Source organism: Gossypium hirsutum, chromosome A06 (genome assembly GCF_007990345.1).
Source record: "Gossypium hirsutum isolate 1008001.06 chromosome A06, Gossypium_hirsutum_v2.1, whole genome shotgun sequence".
Classification (NCBI taxonomy): domain Eukaryota; kingdom Viridiplantae; phylum Streptophyta; class Magnoliopsida; order Malvales; family Malvaceae; genus Gossypium; species Gossypium hirsutum.
Genome location: NC_053429.1, coordinates 126,833,262 through 126,858,622, shown reverse-complemented (window position 1 = coordinate 126,858,622; position 25,361 = coordinate 126,833,262). Strand labels below are relative to the sequence as shown.

At 31.7% G+C, this 25,361-nt stretch overlaps 3 protein-coding genes across 3 annotated transcripts; 2 read left to right on the top strand and 1 right to left on the bottom strand.

Moving 5' to 3' along the window:
* Positions 1–32: 32 nt before the first annotated feature.
* On the bottom strand, positions 33–4,793 carry LOC107960280 (uncharacterized protein C23H3.12c). Its single transcript, XM_016896592.2, has 8 exons — positions 4,161–4,793; positions 4,004–4,068; positions 3,793–3,891; positions 2,650–2,697; positions 1,680–1,749; positions 1,489–1,560; positions 363–425; positions 33–251 (listed from the first exon to the last, which is right to left on the bottom strand). Exons 1-8 carry the CDS (start codon positions 4,353–4,355, stop codon positions 108–110), a joined length of 756 nt encoding a protein of 251 aa, XP_016752081.2. The 5' UTR covers positions 4,356–4,793; the 3' UTR covers positions 33–107.
* Positions 4,794–6,693: 1,900 nt separating this feature from the next.
* On the top strand, positions 6,694–10,341 carry LOC107960281 (translation initiation factor eIF-2B subunit alpha). Its single transcript, XM_016896593.2, has 5 exons — positions 6,694–7,250; positions 8,686–8,838; positions 9,287–9,428; positions 9,560–9,801; positions 9,920–10,341. Exons 1-5 carry the CDS (start codon positions 6,786–6,788, stop codon positions 10,124–10,126), a joined length of 1,209 nt encoding a protein of 402 aa, XP_016752082.2. The 5' UTR covers positions 6,694–6,785; the 3' UTR covers positions 10,127–10,341.
* Positions 10,342–14,261: 3,920 nt separating this feature from the next.
* LOC107960282 (ethylene-responsive transcription factor RAP2-12) lies at positions 14,262–17,486 on the top strand. The gene is made up of 2 exons (XM_016896594.2): positions 14,262–14,728; positions 16,378–17,486. Exons 1-2 carry the CDS (start codon positions 14,434–14,436, stop codon positions 17,271–17,273), a joined length of 1,191 nt encoding a protein of 396 aa, XP_016752083.2. The 5' UTR covers positions 14,262–14,433; the 3' UTR covers positions 17,274–17,486.
* Positions 17,487–25,361: the final 7,875 nt, after the last annotated feature.

The following is a 25,361-nucleotide window of genomic DNA, read 5'->3' as shown; positions in this document are numbered from 1 at the left end:
TTACATTAATACAATATTAATAGATTAGAATATTAGGCAAAAAAGAAAATTAAATTGCAATTAATGAAATATTCCAAATGGATAACAAAAAGAAGAGATGAGTGAAATTACACTAAATCTCTCCACTTCAAAACATCGATCTTATTCAACTTAAAGTTGATGCATATATCTGAAATAGCCTTTTCATTTACGCTGCCATTTTCATATCCTTTGCGAAGAAGCTCCTCCAATTCCTTCGATGCTTCCATCATCTAATCAACACAATCATAAACAATGTTATTCTCGATCATACAAAACCATATAAAATGGTAAACCAAAAAAACACATTCACACATCAAGAGCACGAAATAGGAAAAGGAAACCTCGGAAGAGAAGCTTTGAGCTCGGGAGTAATCTGAGACTAGTTGAAGGAGCTTCTCACTTCCCTGCAGCATGGGGTAACAACGGTGAGTGGGTGGTTATTTTGTATGCCTACAAATTATATGAAGTGGAAGTGGGGATGATAATAGAGCAGGGCAGGGCTCCATAGTAGATTCACTTTGTTTTGCCACCTGTCCTGCCTCAGCGTGGATGTATAATCTTGAAATCCATTATTATTTTCATGGATGTTGAATGCATCCATCTCCGCTCTTCCCCGTTCAGCTTCAATTTAATTTTTGCTACGTATCTTTAATATTTTCAATATTTTTAAAGTCAAAGTAAATATTTGAACAAAAAATATATGAACTTCTCTATAATATGATATGACCATTTCAATAGTTATATATATGCAACGATAAAATGATAGTTTTATATAGTGGAGCGGGGCGAGGTAGATCATAACCATTTCATACTCACTGCCTAAAAGAAATAATCGACCCCGCCTCACCCTATATCTACCTTTCAAAAAGAAAATCCACTCCATTGGTTTGAATCCATGGGACAATTCGGGCTTTGCCATCCCTAAGTGGAAGGTTCAAAAACCGGTGATAAATTCGAAGATTGACACCGAAAACTAAGGTATACATATTATGTCTGAATTCTTTATTGCTTAACAACTAACTACTAAGAACGAGCTATTTTAATTCCTTTTTTCCTCGTTCACCTAGAAACAAAACTGGATCTTCTTCCAAACTTTAAGCAAAGAACAAGAAGCATGCCGAGCTCTTAAGAGAAGTGGAAAGCAAAAGGCAAGGAACCTCAATAGAGAAGTAGTATTTGTGAATATCTCATCAGAGTTAGGCACTACATATACTCGGACTCATCTGTCAGGGTTGAATATGGGTGTATTCAACTTTTTTCTATGTTTTTCATTCATTTGTAGGGTCATATCTCTATACTTGGACACCATTACTTGAAGAAAAACAAGAGTTGGAATAACATGACTGGGCGGCCAACATAGGTTACACTAAACTGTTCGTTTCAAATATTATCCACATTAACAAACCTCTCGACTACAGTATCTTTTAAACCACCCCAAGGTATCTCTCTAGGAACAGTAATCCTCACCTGGAGAGCTCGCCAATGTGAATAAGTGCGAAACAGGACCCAAAAGAATGGGATGTTAGGCAGAGGTAGAACCTGGTGAGAAAGAAGATTAAACGAGGATGTGAGACAAAACCGGAATGAGAAAAAAAGGGTCAAGAAGGAAGGTCATTGAACAGTAAATGATGGAATAACAAAAGTAACCACATACGTACAGCAAGTGCAGTAGTCAGTGGAAGCAACGTAACTGAACCATAAAAGTATTTCCTGTGTAAAACAGTACCCCTGAAAATCAAAGAACAATACGTTTAGAAATAATATTGGTTTTTTGCATGCTATGGGTAAAAATACCATGGAGACCCTTTTACTAGGAGTCAAATTGCATTTTATCCCCTTTACTAAAAAATGAGCAAATTAGTACCTATACATCAAATTAGTCCTTTTTGTTAAAAGTTGCATTCATTTTTATTGTTAAAAGCTAGTCTAGCAAACGGAATAACCAGACAGTTATAGGTAATGTGCCACGTGTACTTCATGTTAACATAAAGATATCAGTTTTTAACAATAAAAATGAATGTAAATTTTAATAGGACCAGTTTGTTTTTTGATCTAATATATAGAGACTAATTTGCTCATTTTTTTAGCAGAGGAGCCAAATGCAATCTAACTCCTATCACAATGAGCTTTCTATGGTACTTTTACCGCATGCTATGTTACTCGAACTTGGGCATGTGTATCAAATAGCATGTTCAATTATTTCTAAAGTTTTTCCATGTATTTGGAAAACAAATAGTCGGAACTATATAGCTTGCAGGAACTCAAGCAATATACAAAAAACATATGAACATAAATTAAACAACATCAAACGTTGAAAACCATCTTTTTATTTTCATTGGATTGTTAAATGTCGAGACATCAATAAACAGTCCACTGAGGCAAAAACTGTATAGAGACACACAATGTCCATATATATATATATGATGATTCTAGCAGAAGGTCATTCCTGATAACTCCAAAGTGGTACCTCAGAAATGCCATAAACCAAGTTACACAACCTTGACCACTATTCTCATGTTCATTTTTTAAAAACATAGAAACCTTCTGTGTAAAAACACCTGTTTGTACACGGGAAACTATTCTAATCTCTTGCATATTGGTGAAGCAAATAGAAAGTAAAACAATTACCTCATGGCTATATGTCGTAATCTTCGCCGCACAAGCCTAGAATTTAAACTGCAAAACTTATAAGTATTAAGAACAAACTAGCAATCACCCAAAGTGCCAGACACTTGAAAACCAAAATCTGGTATTCTCAAGGATCTTTAATGTTAATTTCCATAAAAGAAGCTTAAATTCCATCTAGATTTCAACATAGGGAGAAACAATAGAAGGATGCCTACCATTGTTCATTCTCAGATATTGCGAAAGTTCAATTTAAGTAGAAATTTTACAAAATTGAAAACAAGCAAAAGAAAATACACTACCACCTACATTATTGCAAACGATTGTTTATTAAAAAGCCACTTGCATTTACTATTTATGAGCTGTTATATTGGCCAGATATTTATGTACAACATGTTATGCCCTACGTGCTTTGATCCTTCCTTTTTCTTGAAGTGCCCCTATTCGACACGTTTTCAGACACAGGTATAGGGATATAACCTTCCAAATACATGAGAACACTTATAATATATAGAACAAACTGGTACGACCGTACCTGAGTACACAGGTTATGCCAATAACAGTATAGCTATTCTAATTTCTACCAAAATTTCCATTTGCGTTGCTATATATGAGCTGTTATATTGGCCGAAAATATGTACAACATGTTATGCCCTACGTGTTATGCTCCTTCATTTTTCTTGAAGTACCCTTGTTCAATACATTTTCAGACCTGGGTAAAGGGATATAACCCCCCAAATTCACAAAACAAAATTATAATATATAGAAAAAACCTGTATCTGACGCCTGTAGCTGAGTTGGAGCACATAGGCTATGCCAAAAACAATATAGCTATTCTAATTCCCAATACCCTCCAAATGCACGAGAACACTTCATATTATATAGAACAGACCCGTATCTAACACCCATACCCAAGTCGGAGCACATAGGTTATGCCAATAACAGTATAGCTATTCTAAAAAAATTACACCAGGGAACGGATTATCAAAGCTAGAAGTAATGAAAGATGAATTTATACTTGAATATAGATCCCAGAGAACATTTGAATACAAACATTAGCAAGATTATGAAATATAACTATATTTAACATATAAAATAGAACATTTAGCAATAGAATTTTTTAGAAAAAAGGAGAAAATAAATAACCTGGGGGGGTATGTAATCCTAACATTAGTGACCTCTTTACTTATAGATTTCAACAAAATCTCAGATGGCTTAACACGAGCTAAAAGCTGCAATCCAAACCTACATATGTTAAAACCAAAAAAAAACACACACACACAAAAAATATCAACAATAAACTAAGGCCAGAAAACCCAATAATTTAAACTAATCATATTTGATTTTTAAGTAATACCCATGAAGCTTGTTCTTGAAACTACCCTCAGGGGCCTTTTCCAAACCAACCCAAGCATTATTCATCTATGATTAAAGAAAAAACAAAAAATGGAATCAAAGCATATTAAAATGTAGATTGAAAGTTAATGAGACCATGAAATGAAAAAAAAAAGGACCTTGTTTGAAATGAAATCAACAAGAAGCTCAGCATTGGCATTGAGGGGTTTTGAATTTGTTGAAATCTTCTTCCAAAGTTCTTTAACAGTGGAAGGAGTGTTAGCAGAGTTAAATGCTGATGCAGATTGATCAATGGATCTGCTAAAACACCAGATTTTACCCTTAATTGGAAACACCACCAATCTTGCCTTCATAATGTACGATAAAATTTCAAAGAGAAAAGAAGAAGAAGAATTTAAGGGCGATGAGTAAAGACTGAAAGAGTGTTGTTTATTTGGGTATTGCGGTATTAAAAATCGATGGAATCAAAAGGATCTGTATATTCAAAAGCTAAAGAACAAGAATCAAAAGATAAGGATTCAACAATTTTACAAAGAAACAAAAAATGGGTTTTGTTTGTAATGAATTAAAAACACTCGACGAACAAGAGTAAATCGATAAAATGTTCATAAAAGAATTTTGGTGAGAGAAGCGGCGAGAATGTAAGATGCTAGTGATAGGGAAACTGAAACTAATTTTAACTAAAAATTGAAAAAAAAAATTTATGCTCGATTGAAAAGTTCAAAGTTTGAAATTTTTGTTGAGCGAATATGGGATATATTGTCAAAATAAATTAGAATTGAGATCACTCCAATGTGTATTTTTATTTAGGTAAATTAAAACAACATTACTTATATTATATTTCAATCATTTATTTTTAAAATGTTACATTTTAGTCACTTATATTATCGTTTTGTTATGAAGTGGTCACTCTATCGTTAAACTTTGTTACCTCCCTAATGATAGTAGTACGTGGCATTCCAAATGGGTTGCTAACTTGGATATCCTGTTGATATGAAAATAGATTTTTAATTAAATAAATTTAATTTGGACTGCCACGTAGAACCGTCATTAAGGACGTAACAGAGTTTAATGACAGAGTGACTACTTCGTAATAAAACGATAATATAAGTGACTAAAACATAACATTTCAAATATAAGTGACTAAAATGTAATATAAGACAAACAAAAGTGACTATTTTTTTAGTTTACTCATTTTTATTTATTTATTTATTTTCTAAGACTATAATTGTTTGGAAAAGTCAACTCTTCTCGAACAAGTTTTTTGTAGTGTTATTTCTTTGGTGTTCACCAACCTATCAATAGGTTGGTATTGTTCTTGAGTTGAATTAAGGTTTTCTCTTCCGACCTTGATGAGAGTCTAAGATTTTAAAAAGGTCACTTGAGATAGGTTCATAGAATGGTATACGTCGCCAAATTGAATCTTGTCTGTGGTATATGGTCACTATAAAAGGAACATGAGAATTTGTGCTTGATAGGTTTTGTTAAAGTGGTAGCATAGATGTCATTAATGCCATTTAAGGGCTTGGGTTCAAAAGTGCAGATGCTTATATTTTTTTGGTAGGTGGTCATGCATCATGTATTGTCTGATTTGATGAAGTGCTCCCATTTTGTGAACCTAAGTAACAAACATATGATCTTTTTAGATACTTAATCTCTCATTAGAGTCAGGAGAAAGCATCGGGTCAACTTGTAGATAACACTAACCCATTAAGTGGATTATTGACTTTGAATAGATGACACTTTAAACACTAACAACTCTTAGCACTATGGAATAACAATAACAATAATACTAATTGAGTTAAAAGTACTATGGATGTCATTATATTGGGAGTCTAATTGTATTTTATTTATTTTTTCTCAAAAAATTGGTAAATTAATTCACGTACATTAAATCAAAGAACAAATTAGTCATTCTGTTAAAAAACAGTCATTGTACATCAGAACTCAGAATGAAGTATACGTGGTGTGCCACATGTATTTGTCTAGTTATTCTATCAACTACACCAATTTTAAATAGTAGAAATTGATTAAAATTTTAACAGAAAATATTAGTTTGTTATTTAATCTAACGTACAAAAACTAAATTATCAAAATTTTGAATAAAAATATATAAGGTCTCGATGATAATTTTACTGCTAATTGAGTTAAAACTCAATCAGTAATTAAATTATGCTAATATTATATATATTACAAGAATTTTACAAATAATTCTAGGTGATAAGCAAATAAAGTATATAATTGACGAATTAACATTTTACGTATTAAATTAATATAGACCCAAAATTTAAATGAAAAATATTATTTATGGTAATAAATATTATAAGTAATTTTTAAATTATTTTTAATATATAAAATTATTATTTATTTTCAAAAATTTTAAAATATTCAAATTTTGTAGTAATTTTTTAGCATATAAATATAATTAAATTACATTAAATTAATATATATATTCCAATATGATTTCACAATCTTGATTATTTTATATTTTTATAATTAAAAAAATTAAAATCTAAGTTATTTAATAATAATAATCATATTATATAATTATTTTATTTTTTAGAAATATATAAATATTTTCTTTGGTACATATAATTAATTATTTATTGCCATAAATATGAGAGTCTGATTTCGATTAATTAATTATTAATTTCATTATTTATAATCTTAATCTCTCTCTGTTAGCGCCAAACAAGGAACCTTGCCTTTGTTATTTTCCTTCAGTTTCCTTAATATTTTTCCCGAGAAAGTGACACTCGAATCACATAAAAAAAATTCATTAAATGTGGTGGAGATCTGCTTCTTTTATTCTCGACAGACAGCAAGAGCAAAACACCAACTTGCCCCCAAACCCTGAATCGCTCTTGCTGTCATCTCCACCTCCTTCCATGGCCGATTCTCTCCAAAACCCTAAACCTGACATTTCCGCCTATTACCAGACCCGCGCCGCCCACCACGCCGTCGTAACGAGCGATTGGCTCGCCCAGGCCCAGGCTGCTGTTAGCGTCCAGACCAACGATGATGTCTCGTCGGGAAGTGACGGAAGAGTCGCACCGACTTGTGGAGGAACTGGTGGGGATAATAAGACTTTTAGCGTCATTGATGAGTTCAATAGCTGGAGGAAACAACCGGATTTGGCGGAGGCTGTGGCGGCTATTCGCGCTCTCGCTGCTGTTATTAGGGCTAGCCAAGCTACTACCATGATGGAACTTGAAATTGAGCTTAAAAAGGCTTCTGATTCGCTTAAAGTGAGCCATTTAGCTTTTTATTTTGCTTTTTTTTTTCGAAATATTGCCTTTTATGTTAGTAAATTTTTATTGCTTTGATAGTGACTGATAGATTATACTGTGAAACTTAGTGAAATACTAAAATTTATCTCATTTATCATACTTCTATTGATCTTTTAGTAGCACATATTAGTTCATTTTCAATGGGGATACATTTGTATCTTTATAGAATCATGTGTATATAAGTACCGGCTTACTAAAGCTAATGAGGCCTTGGCACAATTGGCAAAGGCGGAGGCCCTATGTCCTAAGTATCAGATTCGAGACCCATAATGCGTAATTATATGGGCGGTTCTCCAAGCAGCCATGTGCTGTTGCCATTAGTGAGTTTTAGTCCGTTTAGTTGGCTCTAGCCTTGATTGTTTCAGTTTTTAATCTGTTTTTTATATAATAGCATATTCTACTCTGTGGTTGTTCGAACATGTATTTGTACTTTGATTTACTGTACTTGTAAGATATGAATATGTGTCCGACAAAGATACTTTAAAAAATTTCCAAGATTTCCTGTGTCTTTGGAGGATGGTATTCCCCATGTCTGAATATGTCTCAGAAACATGTATTTCAGGAAAAAATAAAGATTTGGAGCATTGTGATTTTAAGTTACTCACACGAGTCGTGTTCAAGCTAAACTATATGAGAGTTCCAATGATGATTTCTATGTAATTGTACGTAATAACCTACGAACAATTTTCACTCATCGCTGCTCTGTAAAGGCAGAAGCTAGTTTTCCATGTCTAATGTCTATGGTATTGCTATGGAGGACACTGATGTGATTAAATGCTAATGCCTTTATGATTGTAGAAACCTAATAGTGCTGGTTTTTGCAGTACATATTCTGAGTTTGTTCTTGAGTTCCTGTGGACATTGTTTATTGAAAGTATGTTTATAAATTGCTTACTTATCCTGATATAAAGCCATACTTGTCCTTAGGTGTCTGGGATCATAAGTCATTGGCAATATGCTTCAGTTTTTCAGTCTGGTTTGATATGTATATTATGCTTTTTGTCAAAAGAACGTTCATGTAACTCATAAAAGATGGAGCCTGAATGCAATCCTTTTATGTTACTTCTATGTGTTTAGCATTTGTTTATTTATGAGAAAACATGTGTGAAATGGTTAAAGGATAAGTTATTAGGTGCTTAGCAAGATGATATAATGGTTTTGAGCGAAAGATTGGGTGGCATGATAAATATACAAGGATACTTTGTCCTTATCCGTTGCCATTGCATGTTAGAGGGTAACATGAAGAAGTTACCCCAGTTAATGTCAAATTGTGCATTTTCGCCTGACTTAATCTTGAGAAATTTAAATTGCTATCTGCTAACCATTTTCATTTAGTTTGATGTTTAAATGTATCTTCGTTTGCATCACTGCTCACCCAATGTTTGCTTTCCAGGCATGGGACGCGACCTCAATCTCTTTGACAGCAGGTTGCGATCTCTTCATGCGATATGTGACTCGAACATCAGCTTTAGAGTATGAGGACTTTAATTCAGCTAGGTATCGGTTGATTGAGCGTGCAGAGAAGTTTGGGGAAATATCTTACAAGGTATTTCAAATAATCATGGCTAACCACTTCATTATTGGTAAAAGTACCATGAAGGTTCCTCTATTAGGAACCAGATTGCAATTTTCCCCCTTTATTCAAAAAATGAGCAAATTATGTTAGATTAAAGAGCAAACCGGTCCTTGCTATTAAAATTTTATCCATTTCTGCTGTTAAAAACTGGTGTAATTAACGGAATAACCAAACAGTTACACGTGGCATGCTACATATATCTCGGGATCAGTTTTTAACAGTAGAATGGAAAGACCAGCTTGCCATTTGGTCTAATGTACGAGAATTAATTTGTTGATTTTTTTAGTAGAGGCAAAATGCAATCCTACTCCTAGTATAAAGGCCTCTATGATACTTTTACCCTTCATTGCCATGTTGTTCACATAAATTATACTTCGATCATTCCTGTCCTGAAGACATTATTGCCAAAAATTTGCAGGCACGTCGGATTATTGCAATGCTAAGTCAAGATTTTATATTTGATGGTTGTACCATTTTGGTACACGGTTTCTCTAGAGTTGTCCTAGAAGTATTGAAGACAGCCGCACAAAACAAGAAACACTTTCGAGTTTTCTGCACAGGTTTGACTTTCTACATACCTCAGGACTAAGTCAAATGTGCTGTCATTGTAAAAGGAGTCAGGTCTTTTGCATATGTTTATGATGCGATTATGTAATAGTCCATCTTCCTTTTATCCATGCTTTCAATGCAGAAGGAAGGCCCGACAGAACAGGATTACGCTTATCTAATGAGCTGGCCAAGCTTGATGTCCCTGTAAAGCTTCTAATAGACTCGGCTGTGGCATATACAATGGATGAGGTAGACATGGTACTTGTTGGAGCTGATGGAGTTGTTGAAAGTGGGGGTATCATAAATATGATGGGAACATACCAGATTGCGTTGGTCTCACATAGCATGAATAAACCCGTTTATGTGGCCGCCGAAAGCTACAAGGTAATGAAAGCTTCATTTCTTTTTCTTGTTTTCTCGGCAGTACCTGAACTAGGAAATTACATATAGACAACAAACCTAAGAAGGAATCAAAAATCGAATTGATAATTTTCTTTTGCAGTTTGCCCGTCTTTATCCGTTGGACCAAAAGGATATGGGTCCTGCCTTGCGCACTATTGATTTCGGGGTACCTATTCCATCAAAGGTCGAGGTCGAAAAATCTGCTCGAGATTACACACCTCCTCAATATCTGACTCTACTCTTTACAGATTTAGGTGTGCTTACTCCTTCCGTCGTTAGTGATGAGCTTATCCAGCTATATTTATAGTTTCGAATTGCAGACGAAGCTCCTTACGGTTTAGGTTCATATGCAGTAAGTGAGAGTGTTTTGTTTTAATGCTATGAAATTCGTTTCAATCCGATCTGATCACTTAGTTTGCATGACATGTATCTGGTTTAGGACAAAATAAACTATATTTATATATATATGTGTGTGTATATACACAACATTTTGAAGAATGCAAAGATTGCCATTTTTGATGACATGGAATGAATGAAAAATTAAAGCTCAATGAAAAGGTAAAGCACAAGAATTGTTTGTAGCATAATCATCTATTATGCGCTGTTGTTGGAATTGGATTGGTTAGGTTAAGAACAATGGGATTGAACCCGAAAACGAAAATTGAAACAAAAAGCCAATGTTGAATTCGTTTATAAAATTTTTAATTGTTAATTTAGGGATAATATAAAATTTTTGTTTTGAATTTGACAATTAGGTTTACTTTCGTATTTGTGTTCTTTTTGTTCACTTTGCTACTTAAATTTGTCAATTAGATTAATTTTTGTTCATGGAATTAGGATTCTATCGAGATTTGATGATGTGTAAAGTGTTTTTAGAACATGATTAGATTGGTTGATCGGATCAACTGAATCGACTAGTATATTGATTCAAACAAAGGGATTGAACCAATTGAATTGGAATTTATTTGACATCGATAAAAATCGAAAATTATGATAAAAACTAGTAATCGGTTTAATAATTTTTTTTTCTTTTTAAAAGTTTAATTATTTATTTTATTATTGTTGATATAGTAGTTGATCTGATCAAGTCTGATCAATTCAATTATTGGTTTGATTATTTGAATATTGTATGTGAGACTGTTATTGTATCAAAATAGACTTAATTGTCAAGTTTAGATGTCATAACCTATATAATCCCTTTAACTTCATTGGTTAATTTGATAATGTATTAATCATGTTGGGTTAGGCTCAAATATTCTTTAAAATAATTATTCATCTATTAATCTATTTTCAATTTCAAAAGTGATTCATCAATTTATCTTGTTTTCGATCGGTTACGATAGCTCTCAATGTTTAAACATTTTGTTAAGTTTGTCTTAATTTTTAAAAATTTAACTCTAAACATTTGCATATTTTGTCAATTTGATCTTGATTCTAAATGAGAAGTATATTTGTTAAAGTTTCTTGAGTCATTAAAAAAGTGATAAAAATTGAAAATATTGACTATTAAATTTGTTATTATACCAACCAAAAGTAGAATAAATTGACGAAAAAACTAAACGTTGTGAATTATTGTTTGTATTGCTCGCTTTTAAAAATGGTAAGGATTAAATTACCCTATTTATTGAGAGAGATCGATTTGATCTATATCAAATTTCAAGATTTTTTTTTTGTCAAAAGAAAAGGTTACAAAATCAGTAAATTAAATTCTCATAAGAGGATCTTCAACCAATCTTAAGCCTAGCCTTCTAAAATGAACTGACTTGGCCAGACTATCAGCAACTAGATTCTTTTCACGAGATATATGTTGAATCCTCCACTGTTTTACCATTTTAAGGATAAGATGAATTCTTTTGACGAGTGCAGAGTTAGAATTCCATGAAGAACATTCTTAAATAGCGTTAATAGCTTCAATACTGTTAGTTTGGATTAAGACTTTTCCGAACCGTCTGTCCAAAATAAGATTTAAGCCATTTAAAATCCCCAAAACTCAGCCTCTACCACTATACAATTGCCCAAATACCTACAGAACTCCATGATCCACCTATCATTATGATTACACACAAAACCTCCAACTGCTGCAAAGCTTTTATCAAGTCTAACCGAACCATCTGTTCTCAAGCTTACCCAATTGCTATTTGTATATGAATTATGAAAATAACAATGTGCCTTGTGAAAAGCTACTTTTGAGGCTAATTAATATTGCTTTGCTCAGCTGTATGAAACTTTAAGGACCTCTTCATAACTCCAAGAAAAGTATTGAAAAATAAAAAAAGTTATGATTCTTCCAAATACGCCAAGCGATAATCCCAAAAAGGCATGGCCAATCCACCTCGTTTAAAGAAATAGTGAAGTAATTTTAAAGATTAATTGTCATCCAATTGTGAAGGGAGCCGATATAAAACCTAGACCGTCTTTATCAGAGTTAAAAAAAAGAGGAGCAACGTGGAAAAGTAACCACATCCTTGTCCAAAATTAAAAGGAAGCAATGTGGAAGCAAACACATCAAGATAAAAAAAATCATCAAATCAATGATGAGACATGATCTTTATAAAAAAAATTGTGCGGAATACAAAGAAAATAAATTGAGTTCAAAATTTTTCCTATAAATAGAAAGGGAGGAAGCCTAAGAAAGACATCGAAGTTAGTTTTAGAAAAAAATTTCCAAGTTACTTATTATCCACCATCCTCCCCTACTTTGTAAAAATCTTTCCCTTATTATTTACTAGTTTCTTTCTTTAATTGTATAACTATCAACTGTCTCCTGTATTCACTATAATTGGTATCAGAGCGTCAGTGTAACGTTTTCTGGAAAAATAATATCATAGTATTCATTGTAAGTTCTTATCCTTTATTTTCAGTTTTGTTTATTTCATGTTGATTTATCTTAAAACCCATATATCTATTATTTTGTCTTATTATAGCCTGTTTATATCTGAGTGAAACTATTGGCATTTTAAAGTAAGAAAATATAAAAGATTGTTAGAATTAAGTGACTCGAATTCTTATTTAAATAAAATACGATGGAAAATAAAATAAAAGTAAAATCCATATAGAACTAGACTTTTTTTATTTTATTTTAGAATAAGATTTTTTAAACCTTATTAAACTCTATTTATTTTATATTGATTAGAATAAGGTGTTTCAATCCTACTAGAATATGGCTTTACAAGTCTATAAATAAACATAGTCTATTTCTCTTGTATAGATTCAAATTTTCGACATAGTGAATTTTCTTCTCCTCTCTGCCCATAGTTTTTTCCCGAAAGGGTTTCCACGTAAAATTTATGTGTTCTTTATTTTATTTTTCACAAAGATAACAGACGGTTTTAAGTACCTAAGATAAATTTCATGGAAGAAACTGATTATCTATAAAATTTGCATTCATACTATGCATATTGACTCTAAAAATGAAAACAATATTTCATCACTTAGTAAGGGTTCTAATAGTTGAATAGATATTACTTTTACATATTTCACAAGTTATATAATAAAGTAAGCAAAATAAAACAACTAACAAACAATTTAGAAAAAGTTATAGAAATAGATTTGAACAACGAATCTAAAGACACCTTATCTGAAGTTAATAATAAATTAGAACAAATTCTTATTAATAAAATATAGAACAAGAAATAGACTTAAAACCTTTATATTATGGAAATAGTAACATAATATTAGCCTTGTCAAAAAGACACTTCCTCTAAAGAATCATCTTTCAAAAATAAAAGACATAAAAAATCTAAAAAATAGAAAAGAAAATATACTTATCAACAAAAATATGATTCCCAATCCTATAAACAACTTATAGAACATTGGAAGAATAAATTCACAAAGACATCTGATAAAAATGAAAGAATAGAATATCTAAAACTAATAGAATAACTTTATGAAAAACATAAAGACCTATTTGTATTATTTAATTATCATTATATGTTAAATTATGACACGATAGATAGTAGTAGTAGTTCTAATAATTCTATAAACTTCAGTAGATGTCACTTAATTATGAAAAGTTATAACATTGTTATCCAACAATGATTTTTTTTTATCACCCAACTATAAAAAGTTACAAAATGGTCATTCAACCATTCAAATTTATCTTTTTTGGTCATCCAACTGGCTAACGTAAAAATAAAAACACCAAAAAACCCAATATAATTGAGTGACCAAAAGAGACAAAATTGAATAATTAAGTGATTATATTGTAACTTTTCATAGTTAGGTGATCCAAAAAGAAAATTTCTAATAGTCAGGTGACAATTTTGTAACTTAGCATTGTTGGGTGAAGAAAAAAGAAAAAAGTCATAGTTGGGTGACTACTAACGTAGTTTCCCTAAGAAAAAAAACAGTTTTAAAAGCATGAAAAAAATAGAGGGATTGAAAGCGCAATAAAACCACGTAATAATAAACAAAATCGGCGATTTTTACGGCCATCGCGGCCACCAACCCACTCTAAAACCCCTATAATAAAAATAATAATAATTCCATCATTTCAGTTTCACCGCCTACAAAAACCATTCACCAAAAGGAAAATTTACAATTAAAAAAATTAATTTTGCCCTCTAAATTTCTCTAAAAAATCTCGTAAATCCCATACTTTAAATCCAAATCGCCATGTGTGGAGGTGCGATTATCTCCGATTTCATCCCGCCTGCGCGGTCGCAACGGTTGACAGCGGATTATTTGTGGCCCGATCTGAAAAAATCAGGCTCTAAAAAGCGGTCGGGTAGAAAGCACTCGAAGAAGCCGGCGGTCGGCTTTGAAGATGACTTCGAGGCTGATTTTCAGGTGTTTAAGGATGAGGATTCTGATGTCGATGACTTCAATGATGATGTTGATGATGTTTTGGCTGATGTTAAGTCCTTTGCTTTTTCTGCTACAAAGAAACCCTCTCCTGCTGTTTCTCATGGTAAAAAAATTATTAATAATACTAATAATTTATCCCTTTTGTTTTTTTTTGCAAAATTAAATTTATTGCGATTTTTCCTCTCTTTGATATTGGAGAAAATTTTTGAAGGTTCATATGTGTTAGATCATCAGCTACTGCTGTTTATCATGGTAAAATATTAATAATGACACTAATAATTTATCCCTTTTGTTTTTTTTTTCAAAATATGTAATTTTTTGGGGTCAAAACTAGTTAATTTATTGTGAATTTTCCAGGAAAATTTTGAAGGTTTATTTGGGTTAGATCATTGGGTAATATTGGATTACATGAATTTTACTTCTTTTTTTTTAAATATTGTTGAATAATTCTTAAATTTACCTGGATTATTTTATTGTTTGATGATTGAACTAGGCCTTTTGAACGCATTGACTAATAATTTTCTTTAAAAAACAAAGGATGCTTTTTCAGTTGTAAATATATAAGCTTTTGCTTCTTTTTTTTTCATTTCCTTTTTTCCTGCTCTATTTATATGCTTTTATTTATTTGATAATGTCTCTCATGCCCTTAAAGATTTGATTATAAGTTGGAAATTGTCTAATAAAAAAGACAAGTAATGATTCTGTAGTAATTAATAATGTTGAGCTTTTATGTAAGCATCTATGTTACTCGAACAAAAACTCGGGTGAGTGTCGAGTCATCGTTCTGTGTGTACAACATGGCTATGCATAATTTTCTTTTGAAGCTTTTTTATATAATTGGAGAGTTGTGTAGCCGGAGTCTGAATATGTATTACTCGTGGAAAACGGGGAGTCTTGTGTAACATAGTTAAGCACATATGATCTGATTTATAGGTAAGCATTCATGATCACTTTTAGGTGCATGAATGCATAATTTTATGTTAAGATCATTTGTTTCTCTTTTCATCTTTCCTTGAGAAATTAATGCAGGGAATTGTAATTTATGTTGTTCAATCCTTTTTGACATCATTTTGTGTAAATTATTTGTTTGGAATTTCTCAGGTCACGTACAAATTTGTTCAAATTAACTTTTAGTCAGTATGGTTCTTATATCTCTGCTTTCCTCTGTCTATTGATGTTTGAAACCATAATACGTAGAGTCTATGTTGCTCCAGTTATTCACTTTTTTGAAGTACTCATGTTCGACACATGGATGTAAGGATCTGATCTTTTAAGGATGCTTCAAATATGTAGATAAATTTAGAAAAACCTAACCATATCCGTGTTGAACACATACCTAAATTGGACACTTGCGCTTGCGTTCGAGTAACATAGCTTAAAAGGATCTTTCCTGTCACGTACAATTTGTTAAGATTAACTTTTAATCAGTATGGTTACTTATATTTCTACTTTCCTTTTTGTCTTTGAAGAACTCATGCTCGACACGTGGATGTAGGGATCTGATCTGTTAAGGATGCTTTAAATACGTAGATAAATTTAGAAAAACCTAACCATAACTGTGTTGAACACATACCTAAATCATACACTCTCACTTGCGTCTGAGTAACATAGCTTAGAAGGGTCATGTTCTTTAATGTCCAAATGGTTAAATTGAAATTTTTTCTTTTATTGCTTGGTGAAAGTGATTTAGTGGTTCATACATTTTCATTGATTTAATGTTATATAATGATTTTTTAAATATATATGTTGAAGGTTCAAACTCCATAAAATCTGTGGAATTCAGTGGTCAAGCTGAGAAATCTGCAAAAAGAAAGAGGAAGAACCAGTATCGCGGAATTCGCCAGCGTCCGTGGGGTAAATGGGCTGCTGAGATCCGTGATCCTAGGAAAGGGGTTAGGGTGTGGCTTGGAACTTTTAATACTGCTGAGGAAGCTGCACGAGCTTATGATGCTGAGGCACTGAGAATTCGGGGTAAGAAAGCAAAGGTGAACTTCCCTGATGAGACTCCACGTACCACTCCAAAGCATGCTGTTAAAATGAATTCTCAGAAACCTCTTTCCGGGTCAAATTTGAGTTCTGTTCAATCAAGTCTCAACCCAGATTTCAGTTACTCGAACAAACTTGAGCAGGGCTACTATGATACCGTGGGTTTCATTGAAGAGAAGTCACTAATGGATCAGTTTGCATATGCAGACCCTGTTAGAGCTGCTGTAGATGATGGGTTAAAACCCTTTGCTGAACCTGAGAATACCGCTTCGTATTTTAACTCAGATCAGGGAAGTAACAACTTTGACAGTTCCGACCTTGTCTGGGGCGAACAGGGTGCCAAGACTCCTGAAATATCATCCTCTCTTGAACCTACTCTAGAGGTCAACGAGTTTCTGGACAACGCAAACCCTACGAAGAAGTTGAAACTGAGCTTGAATAATGTCATGCCTACTGGAGGAGACAATTCGGTAAAGAGTTTATCCGATGAGCTATTAGCTATGGACAATCAAGTGAACTACTTTCAGACACCATTTATTGACGAGAACTGGAATGTTTCGATGGATGACTTCCTTAATGGAGATGCAACTCAGGATGGCGGAAACGAAATGGGTTTTTGGAGCTTTGATGACTTTCCTTCCATAGATGGGGGTATTTTCTGAACAAACTCTCCTTACTTATTATCCGTTTCCGTACATAAGGCATCGTGTTAGCGAGTTTCGACCCTCTGGCAACTGCTTGACTATTGTTTCTATTTTGATATCTCTAACACCGAAAAATTCAAATTTAAATTTCGAGTGACTGTTAGAACTTACAACATTGATTATGTGTGATTTATGATGAAAATTTGAAACTCCTATGAATGTTTAACCTGATGCTATTTGTTTCTTGCATATTTTTTATAAAGTTAAGGTTTTATCCTTAAAGTGTAATGATCTTGTGACTACACATTCGAGTGTTGATTGAGCTGGTTGGGTTGGTTTTGGATCGAGTTAATCTGGGTCAGGTCAATTCGGTTTTTGGTTTAGGTCATTTTCGGGTTTAGGCCTTAACCATAAATGATCTATTTGGGTTGGGTTGAGTGTGGGTCATTTTAGTTTGACAATCAAGTTTTTGAGGTCGGGTTATGTTGTCTTCACATTGTTTCGAGTCATTTTGGTTCGGGTCATTTTCGTGCTCAGGCCTTAAACCATAAATGGTCAATTTAGGTTGGGTTGGGCAGGTTAAGTTGGATCGAGTTTTCTCTTACATAGGGTTGTATGTTTTTATGCTCAGGCAGGTTATTGATATCAAAGCTCGAATTACCGTTTATTAATTTGTATTTATATAAATTTTAATATATTTATATTTGGTAAATATTGTATCATTTTCAAAGTCTAATATAGTAAGTGTCAAAGACATAAATACATATTTTGGCCACAAAAAAGAGAATCACATAACGTGACTTTTCTAATTTTGAATTTATAATTTTCAATCATTTTTTTCTAGTTCTATAATTAAATTGGTGATTTGGACATTAATTCAATAATGTGGTTTAAGGGTAATCAATTTTCATATGGGTATTAAACCTTTTATATTATTAAATAATATAATCAGAACAAATTAAGTCACTAATCCTAATTCGGATTTTTCCCATTAAAAAAGAAGTTGAATTCAAAATGAAATTCCAATGATATAATTTATGAATTAAAGTATTGCGACCTACATGAAAATTGTTGTTTAGTGACTTAGAATGTAAATTACCCATTTGATAATTTTAGCCTTAAGGGAATCAAATTCAACTCCAACTACTTGAGTTTGAGTTCGAGTTCGATTCAATAATGTTTACAAAATTTTGAGTTTTATTTTGTTGAAATTTGAACACGGATCACATATATAATTTCGCCTTTAAAAAAATATCACCCACTCGAAAATTTTATGCTATCTTTAGTATACATGAATGACATAGTCATTGTTACCTTATTCAACACAACAAAACTATTAATTTAAATTTATGCTATCTTTGGTTTTCTCTATTTTTTTAAATTTTTATAACTTTTAAATAATTAATTTAATTAGAATAGAATTAATCAATTGAATTGAAACCATTAATTTAAATGATTCAATGACGAGTATTACAAAAAGACTTGAATTCTTTTATGGATTGAAATCCTCTCCTTACTCTTTTATCATATGGGAAATGATTGATCATTTTAATTATTAAATATAAATTTCTTTCTTTTCAAAATTATTAAATAAAACATATTAAATTATAAGAACATTTACTAATATTTAATTATATAAAAATATTTATTTAAAAATTATAATTACAAAAGTAAACTCACAAAAAAAATTAAATGAAGGAATATGACCCCAAATTTTAATATAAAATCATAAACTATTAAATTTAATTCAATTGGTCTCATATCTCTCTCATATTTTCTCATTTCCTCCTATACAAGGTAACCTTGAAAACACTAAACTTAACTTGAAGATTTGTACTTGAGTAATGGATTTTGAGTTATCACTTTCATATTTGATTTCTGTCATTATTCTTACTCGACCCTCATTTAAATCCCTAAATGGTATTTTTAGGGTTTTGTGTAAATTTCTTTATACTTTTAATTAGGGTTTCCATTATTTTTGCTTCATCTAATTACCATTTTTATGATAACATAAATGAAAATCTAATACTTTTTATAGTATTATTTTGCTTAGAATTTCGATTGGAAATAAGGAATCCTCCAACTAGGGTTGCAAGTTGGGGGTGAAATGGTTCCTAATAGATGGCTTTGCATGGGATCGAGAATGTCGAATTCGACATATTATGACCCACCTGTGGCTGATGCTAGATTTCCTTCGGCCGGCCAGAATCAATCATTTTGTCCCGTAAATGAACAAGCTGCAAGTCATGGTTATCTTCCTTCGCTTTCTTTACAAGAATCGCAGGCAGATGGTAATAATCGGTTGAATCGAGCTATCCAACGGAAGGTTTTACTTGCTTACATCCAGTACAAGGATTCAGCGGCAGTTTCAGGGAATGACGCTCCGGCTTGTTTTGCGAACTATTTCCATTCGACTGTCTGCTGTCGATATGCCTGTAGATGCACCAAATTCTTCTCACTTGCATCCCATTATGACGGCTGTTATGATGCTAGATGTGACATTTGCAACACTGTTGGGTATAATGCTGTGGTCGATACATTTCATCCCGACTTTGAACATGTAAAAGGAGGTAGTGGAGATTTTGGCCAGCCCACTTATGGTAGTTCAGAAGCCATGCAACCTTTGCCGAAGCGTTTGAAGCTGGAAAATCCTACTGCTCCTGTATCTTATAATTCTGAGGCGGGCGTTGCATTGGTACCAAAGGTTTTAGATGATTCTACCGTTGCCAACGGGATGGGTACGAATTTGGAGGTGAACACTGACTTGCTACCATATCCCACAGAAGATTCTACAAGTGCTAAAGAGATGAACATTGAATTGTTACCAAAGCCTAGAGAAGATTCTACAGGTCCTAGAGAGATGGAGGAGTGGAGCATGGAATGGATATCAAAGCTTATAGAAGATTCTTCAAATGCTAAAGAGATGGCAGAAAGTTTTCCTGGTCCTCCAGAGGTGGCTATCGCTGGTTATAAAGCGGTGGAAACTGATGGTGTTGGCAGTCATAGAGAAGAGGATATTGGCTTCATAAATGTTATTGATACAGCAAGAGGCCACTTCAACAATGCTTTGCCCAGGTTCTCTGAAGAACTTGCAGCTGGTTGTGAAGAGGGAGAAACAGATGCTTAGTGATCCACTTAAAATTAAAGTACTTTTACATACATTTATATCTTTTTGATGAATAATATTTTAATAGTTTTTCGGTTAAATTTATTAATATAATTTTATTTGTAAAATTTTATATTATCGTCTTACATGTATATGATATCTTTTAAAAATATCACTTGTATATACACTATTAATAAAATCTCAGAGTGAGTTGGTTGTGATTTTAATTTGATTCGATGATACAAATTTACAGAAATAAATACATCAATTTATGTTTATATTGAATAAATTAATTATTTATGTATGCAGTATGTAAAAATAAAATGATTTTATGTAAGGAATTGTGTTAATAGTTTGTGAGAATTGGATCGAATCAAAATTAGTTTGTATAAAATTGTACATTAAATTAAAGTTAATGTATAGTATTGAGATTTATCTCTTTAATAAAATGTTATATACTACGCATATAACATATATACTTGTAACGAGATGAACTAGCCAATATATATTTGAATTAGATTTTAAATGAATTGTTCAGAACCAGTTAAGTTGGACGAAAAACCTATTAAATTAATTTTCTCTATTTTTAAAATTTTTTTTGACTTTTAAATAATTAATTTAATTAGAACCGGACCGATCAATTGAATCAGAACCAATAATTTAAATGATTCGACGACTGGCGTTATAAAAAAACTTGATTTCTTTTATGGATTGAGATCCTTTCCATTGTTCTTTTACCAAATGGGAAACGATTGACCATTTTTAATTATTAAATATAAACTTCCTTTTTTCAAAATTATTAAATATAAAATTTTTATTTAATCACATATTAACAAATATAAACATATAAAATTTATTTATTCAAAAAATTATAATTACAAAAACAACCTCATAAAAAACATAAATAAATATTAAATGAAAAAACATCACCCCAAATTTTAATATAAAATTATGAGCTACGTAAAATCCTAATATTTCTCTCCCTCGTATTAAACAAGATAATATTCGAAACGCTAAACTTAACTTGTGGATTTCTATTTGAGTAATGAGATTTTGAGTTATCTGCTTCACTTTTATATTTGATTTTTTATTTTTGTTCTTGTTACTTGTAACTTTCTTTCCTTATGGTTACTTAGTTGAGGAGTAAACTTTTTCTTATCACTGCTTACTCCACCACCATTTGAAACCCTAATTGGAGTTTTTGGGGTTTTGTGTAAATATTTTTTTACTTTAAATTGATCGGGATTTCTATTGTTTTCACTTTCATCTAATTACCAATATGTGATAATATGAATGAATGAATATCTAATAGTTTTGGTAATATTCACTCGTGTAGAATTCTGATTGGGTCAAATCAAAATTTTCTGTATAAAATTACACATTAGACTAAAGTTAATGTAAAGTTTTGAGATTTATCCCTTTAATAAAATTTTATATACTATAAATATAATATATACTTGTAACGCGATGAACTGACCAATATATATTTGAAAATTTTGAATGAACCATTTAGAATCAATCAAGTTAGACTTTTTTAATTTTTTATGAATTTTAAATAATTAATTTAATTAGAATCGGAACAAATAATTTAAATGATTCGATGACTACCGTTACAAAAAAACTTGATTGTTTTAACGGATTGAAATCTTCTCCACTACTCTTTTACCAAATGAGAAATTATTATCGTTTTTAATTATTAAATATAAACTTCTATTCTCGAAATTATAAAATATAAAATTTTCATTTAATCACCTATTAACATATATAAATATATTAAACTATAAAAACATTATTTAAAAAAAACTATTAGATTTTTTACATTATTATTTATTTAATTATATAAAAGTTATTTATTCAAAAAATTATAATTACAAAAATAATCTCATAAAAGATAATATAAATACATATTAAATGAAAAAATATGATACCAAATTTTAATGTAAAATTATAAACTACTAAATTTAATTCAATTAATCCCATATTTTCTCTCCCTCATATTTTCTCCTTTTCTCCTAAATAAGGTAATATTGAAACACTAAACTTAACTTGAAAGTTTATACTTGAATAATGAGATTTTGAGTTATTTGCTTCACTTTTATATTTGATTTTCTATTTTGAGTAATGATATTTTCATATTTTGAGTAATATATTTTATATTACTCTACCGCTATTTTAAACCCTAAATAACATTTTTAAGGTTTTGTGTAAATATTTTATACTTTACATTGATTAGAGTTTCGAGTGTTTTTACTTTCATAATACCTTATACTTTTCATAATATTCATTTGCTTATAATTCTGGTTCATAATTTGGAATCCTCCGACTAGGGCTGCAAGTTGGGGTGAGATGGTTCCTAATAGATTGCTTGGCGAGGGATCGAGAATGTGGAATTCGACGTATTATGACCCATCTGTGGCTGATGCTAGATTTCCTTTGGCCGGCCAGAATCAATCATTTTGTCCCGTAAATGAACAAGCTGCGAGTCATGGTTATCTTCCTCCGCTTTCTTTACAAGAATCGCAGGCAGATGGTAATAATCAGTTGAATCGAGCTATCCAACGGAAGGTTTTACTTGCTTATATCCAGTACAAGAATTCAGCGGCAGATATGCCTGTAGATATGCCTGTAGATATGCTTATATCGAGCTCCGGTTTATTTTGCGAGTTATTTGCATTCGACTGTCTGCTGTCGATATGCCTGTAGATGCACCAAATTCTTCTCACTTGCATCCCATTATGACGGCTGTCATGATGCTAGATGTGGCATTTGCAACACTGTTGGGTATAATGCTGTCATCGATACATTCCATCCTGACTTTGAACATGTAGGAGTAGGTAGTGGAGACGCTGGCCAGCCCACATATGGTAGTTCAGAAGCCATGCAACCTTTGCCGAAGCGTTTGAAGATGGAAAATCCTACTGCTCCTGTAACTTATAATTCTGAGGCGGGCATTGACTTGCTACCAAAGGTTTTAGATGATTCTACCATTGCCAACGGGATGGGTACGAATATGGAGGTGAACACTGAATTGCTACCATATCCTACAGAAGATTATACAAGTGCTAAAGAGATGAACATTGAATTGTTACCAAAGCCTAGAGAAGATTCTACAGGTCCTAGAGAGATGGAGGAGTGGAGCATGGAATGGATATCAAAGCTTATAGAAGATTCTCAAAATGCTTAAGAGATGGAAGAAAGTTTTCCTGGTCCTCCAGAGGTGGCTATCGCTGGTTATAAAGTGGTGGAAACTGATGGTGTTGGCAGCCATAGAGAAGAGGATATTGGCTTCATAAATGTTATTGATACAGCAAGAGGCCACTTCAACAATGCTTTGCCCGGCTTCTCTGAAGAACTTGCAGCTGGTTGTGAAGAGGGAGAAACAGATGCCAGGGCTAATTACACAAAAAGTTACAAACATATGTAAAACAATTTTAAAATTGCTTTAGTGTATAAATATTATTGAGGAGTGATTTGTAATTTTACATATGCTTATATCTTTTTCACGAGTAATATTTTAATAGTTTCACCGTTAAATTTATTAATATAATTATACTTGTAAAACAAGTAAAATTTCAAATCCATCTTACTTGTCTTATGTCTATGATATCTTTCTAAAATATCACCTATATATATATATACTATTAATAAAATTCTTAAGTGAGTTAGTGTCGGGAGTACCAGCTCGGTTAAAGAAATTACAATAATAACCTTCCATATTTAAAATAAGTTATATTATTTATGGGTATTTTAATCTTTTTATTTAAAAAATAATAAAAATATACAAATGATGGGATATGAACCCGTGCAAGTTTACCTTATTTTGATTGAGAGTAAACTATATATATATAGTCACCCGACTATTAGAAATTATCTTGTTAGGCAATCTGATTTTAAAAAGTTACAAATATAAAAAATTGCCTCCAATGATCCACAGACTATCGTGAAATCTTTAAATCTAGAATATCTCTCCATAACGGGTTTTTTATCCGAAACCCCATTGGGTGCATAAACATCAATCAAAGATGCTTCCATTTACCTTCCACTAATAGAAATCTCTTCTAAATTAATGAAATAATTACTTATTTGAAAACTACTATTATCCCATATTGTTATAACACACCCAGAAGACCCTTCTGCTACCGAAAATCTAAATTCAAAATTATAATCACCCTGAAGTACTTCCTAATAATGTCGACAGTAACCGAATCTAATTTTTATTCCTAAATAAAACACATATCTACTTTAGCTTTGCATATCACTCTTCTAACATAGTCTAGCTTGGCCTCCAAAGTCATACCCATTATATTCCAAGACAAAATCCTCATTTTTCCACCACCAAGAGAGATTCACTGAAACAACAAAAGATTTCTACTTGAGTAATGAAATTTTGAGTTGTCGGCTTCACTACTTTCATATTTGATTTTCTATTTTCGTTCTTGGTGCTTGTAACTTTCTCTCCTTGTTGTTACTTAGTTGAGGAGTAAACTTTTTTTTATCGCCGCTTACTCCACCCCCATTTGAAATCCAAAATGGCATTTTTGGGGTTTTGTATAAATTTTTTTGTACTTTAAGTTGATTGGGATTTTTGTTGTTTCTGCTTTCATCTAATTACCAATTTGTGATAATTTGAATGAATGAATATCTTATACTTTTGATAATATTCATTTGTGTAGAATTTTGATTAGATCAAATCAAAATTTCCTGTATAAAATTGTACATTAGACTAAAATTAATATATAATTTTAAGATTTATTCCTTTAATAAAATTTTATATGCTACAAACATAATATATACTTGAAACGAGATGAACTGACCAATATATATTTGAATTGGATTCTGAAAGAACTGTTCGGAACCAGTTAAATTTGACTAAAAACCGATTAAATTAATGTTCTCTATTTTTTAATTTTTTATGAATTTTAAATAATTAATTTAATTTGAATCAAAACCAATAATTTAAATGATTCAAAGGCTACGTTACAAAAAACTTGATTTCTTTT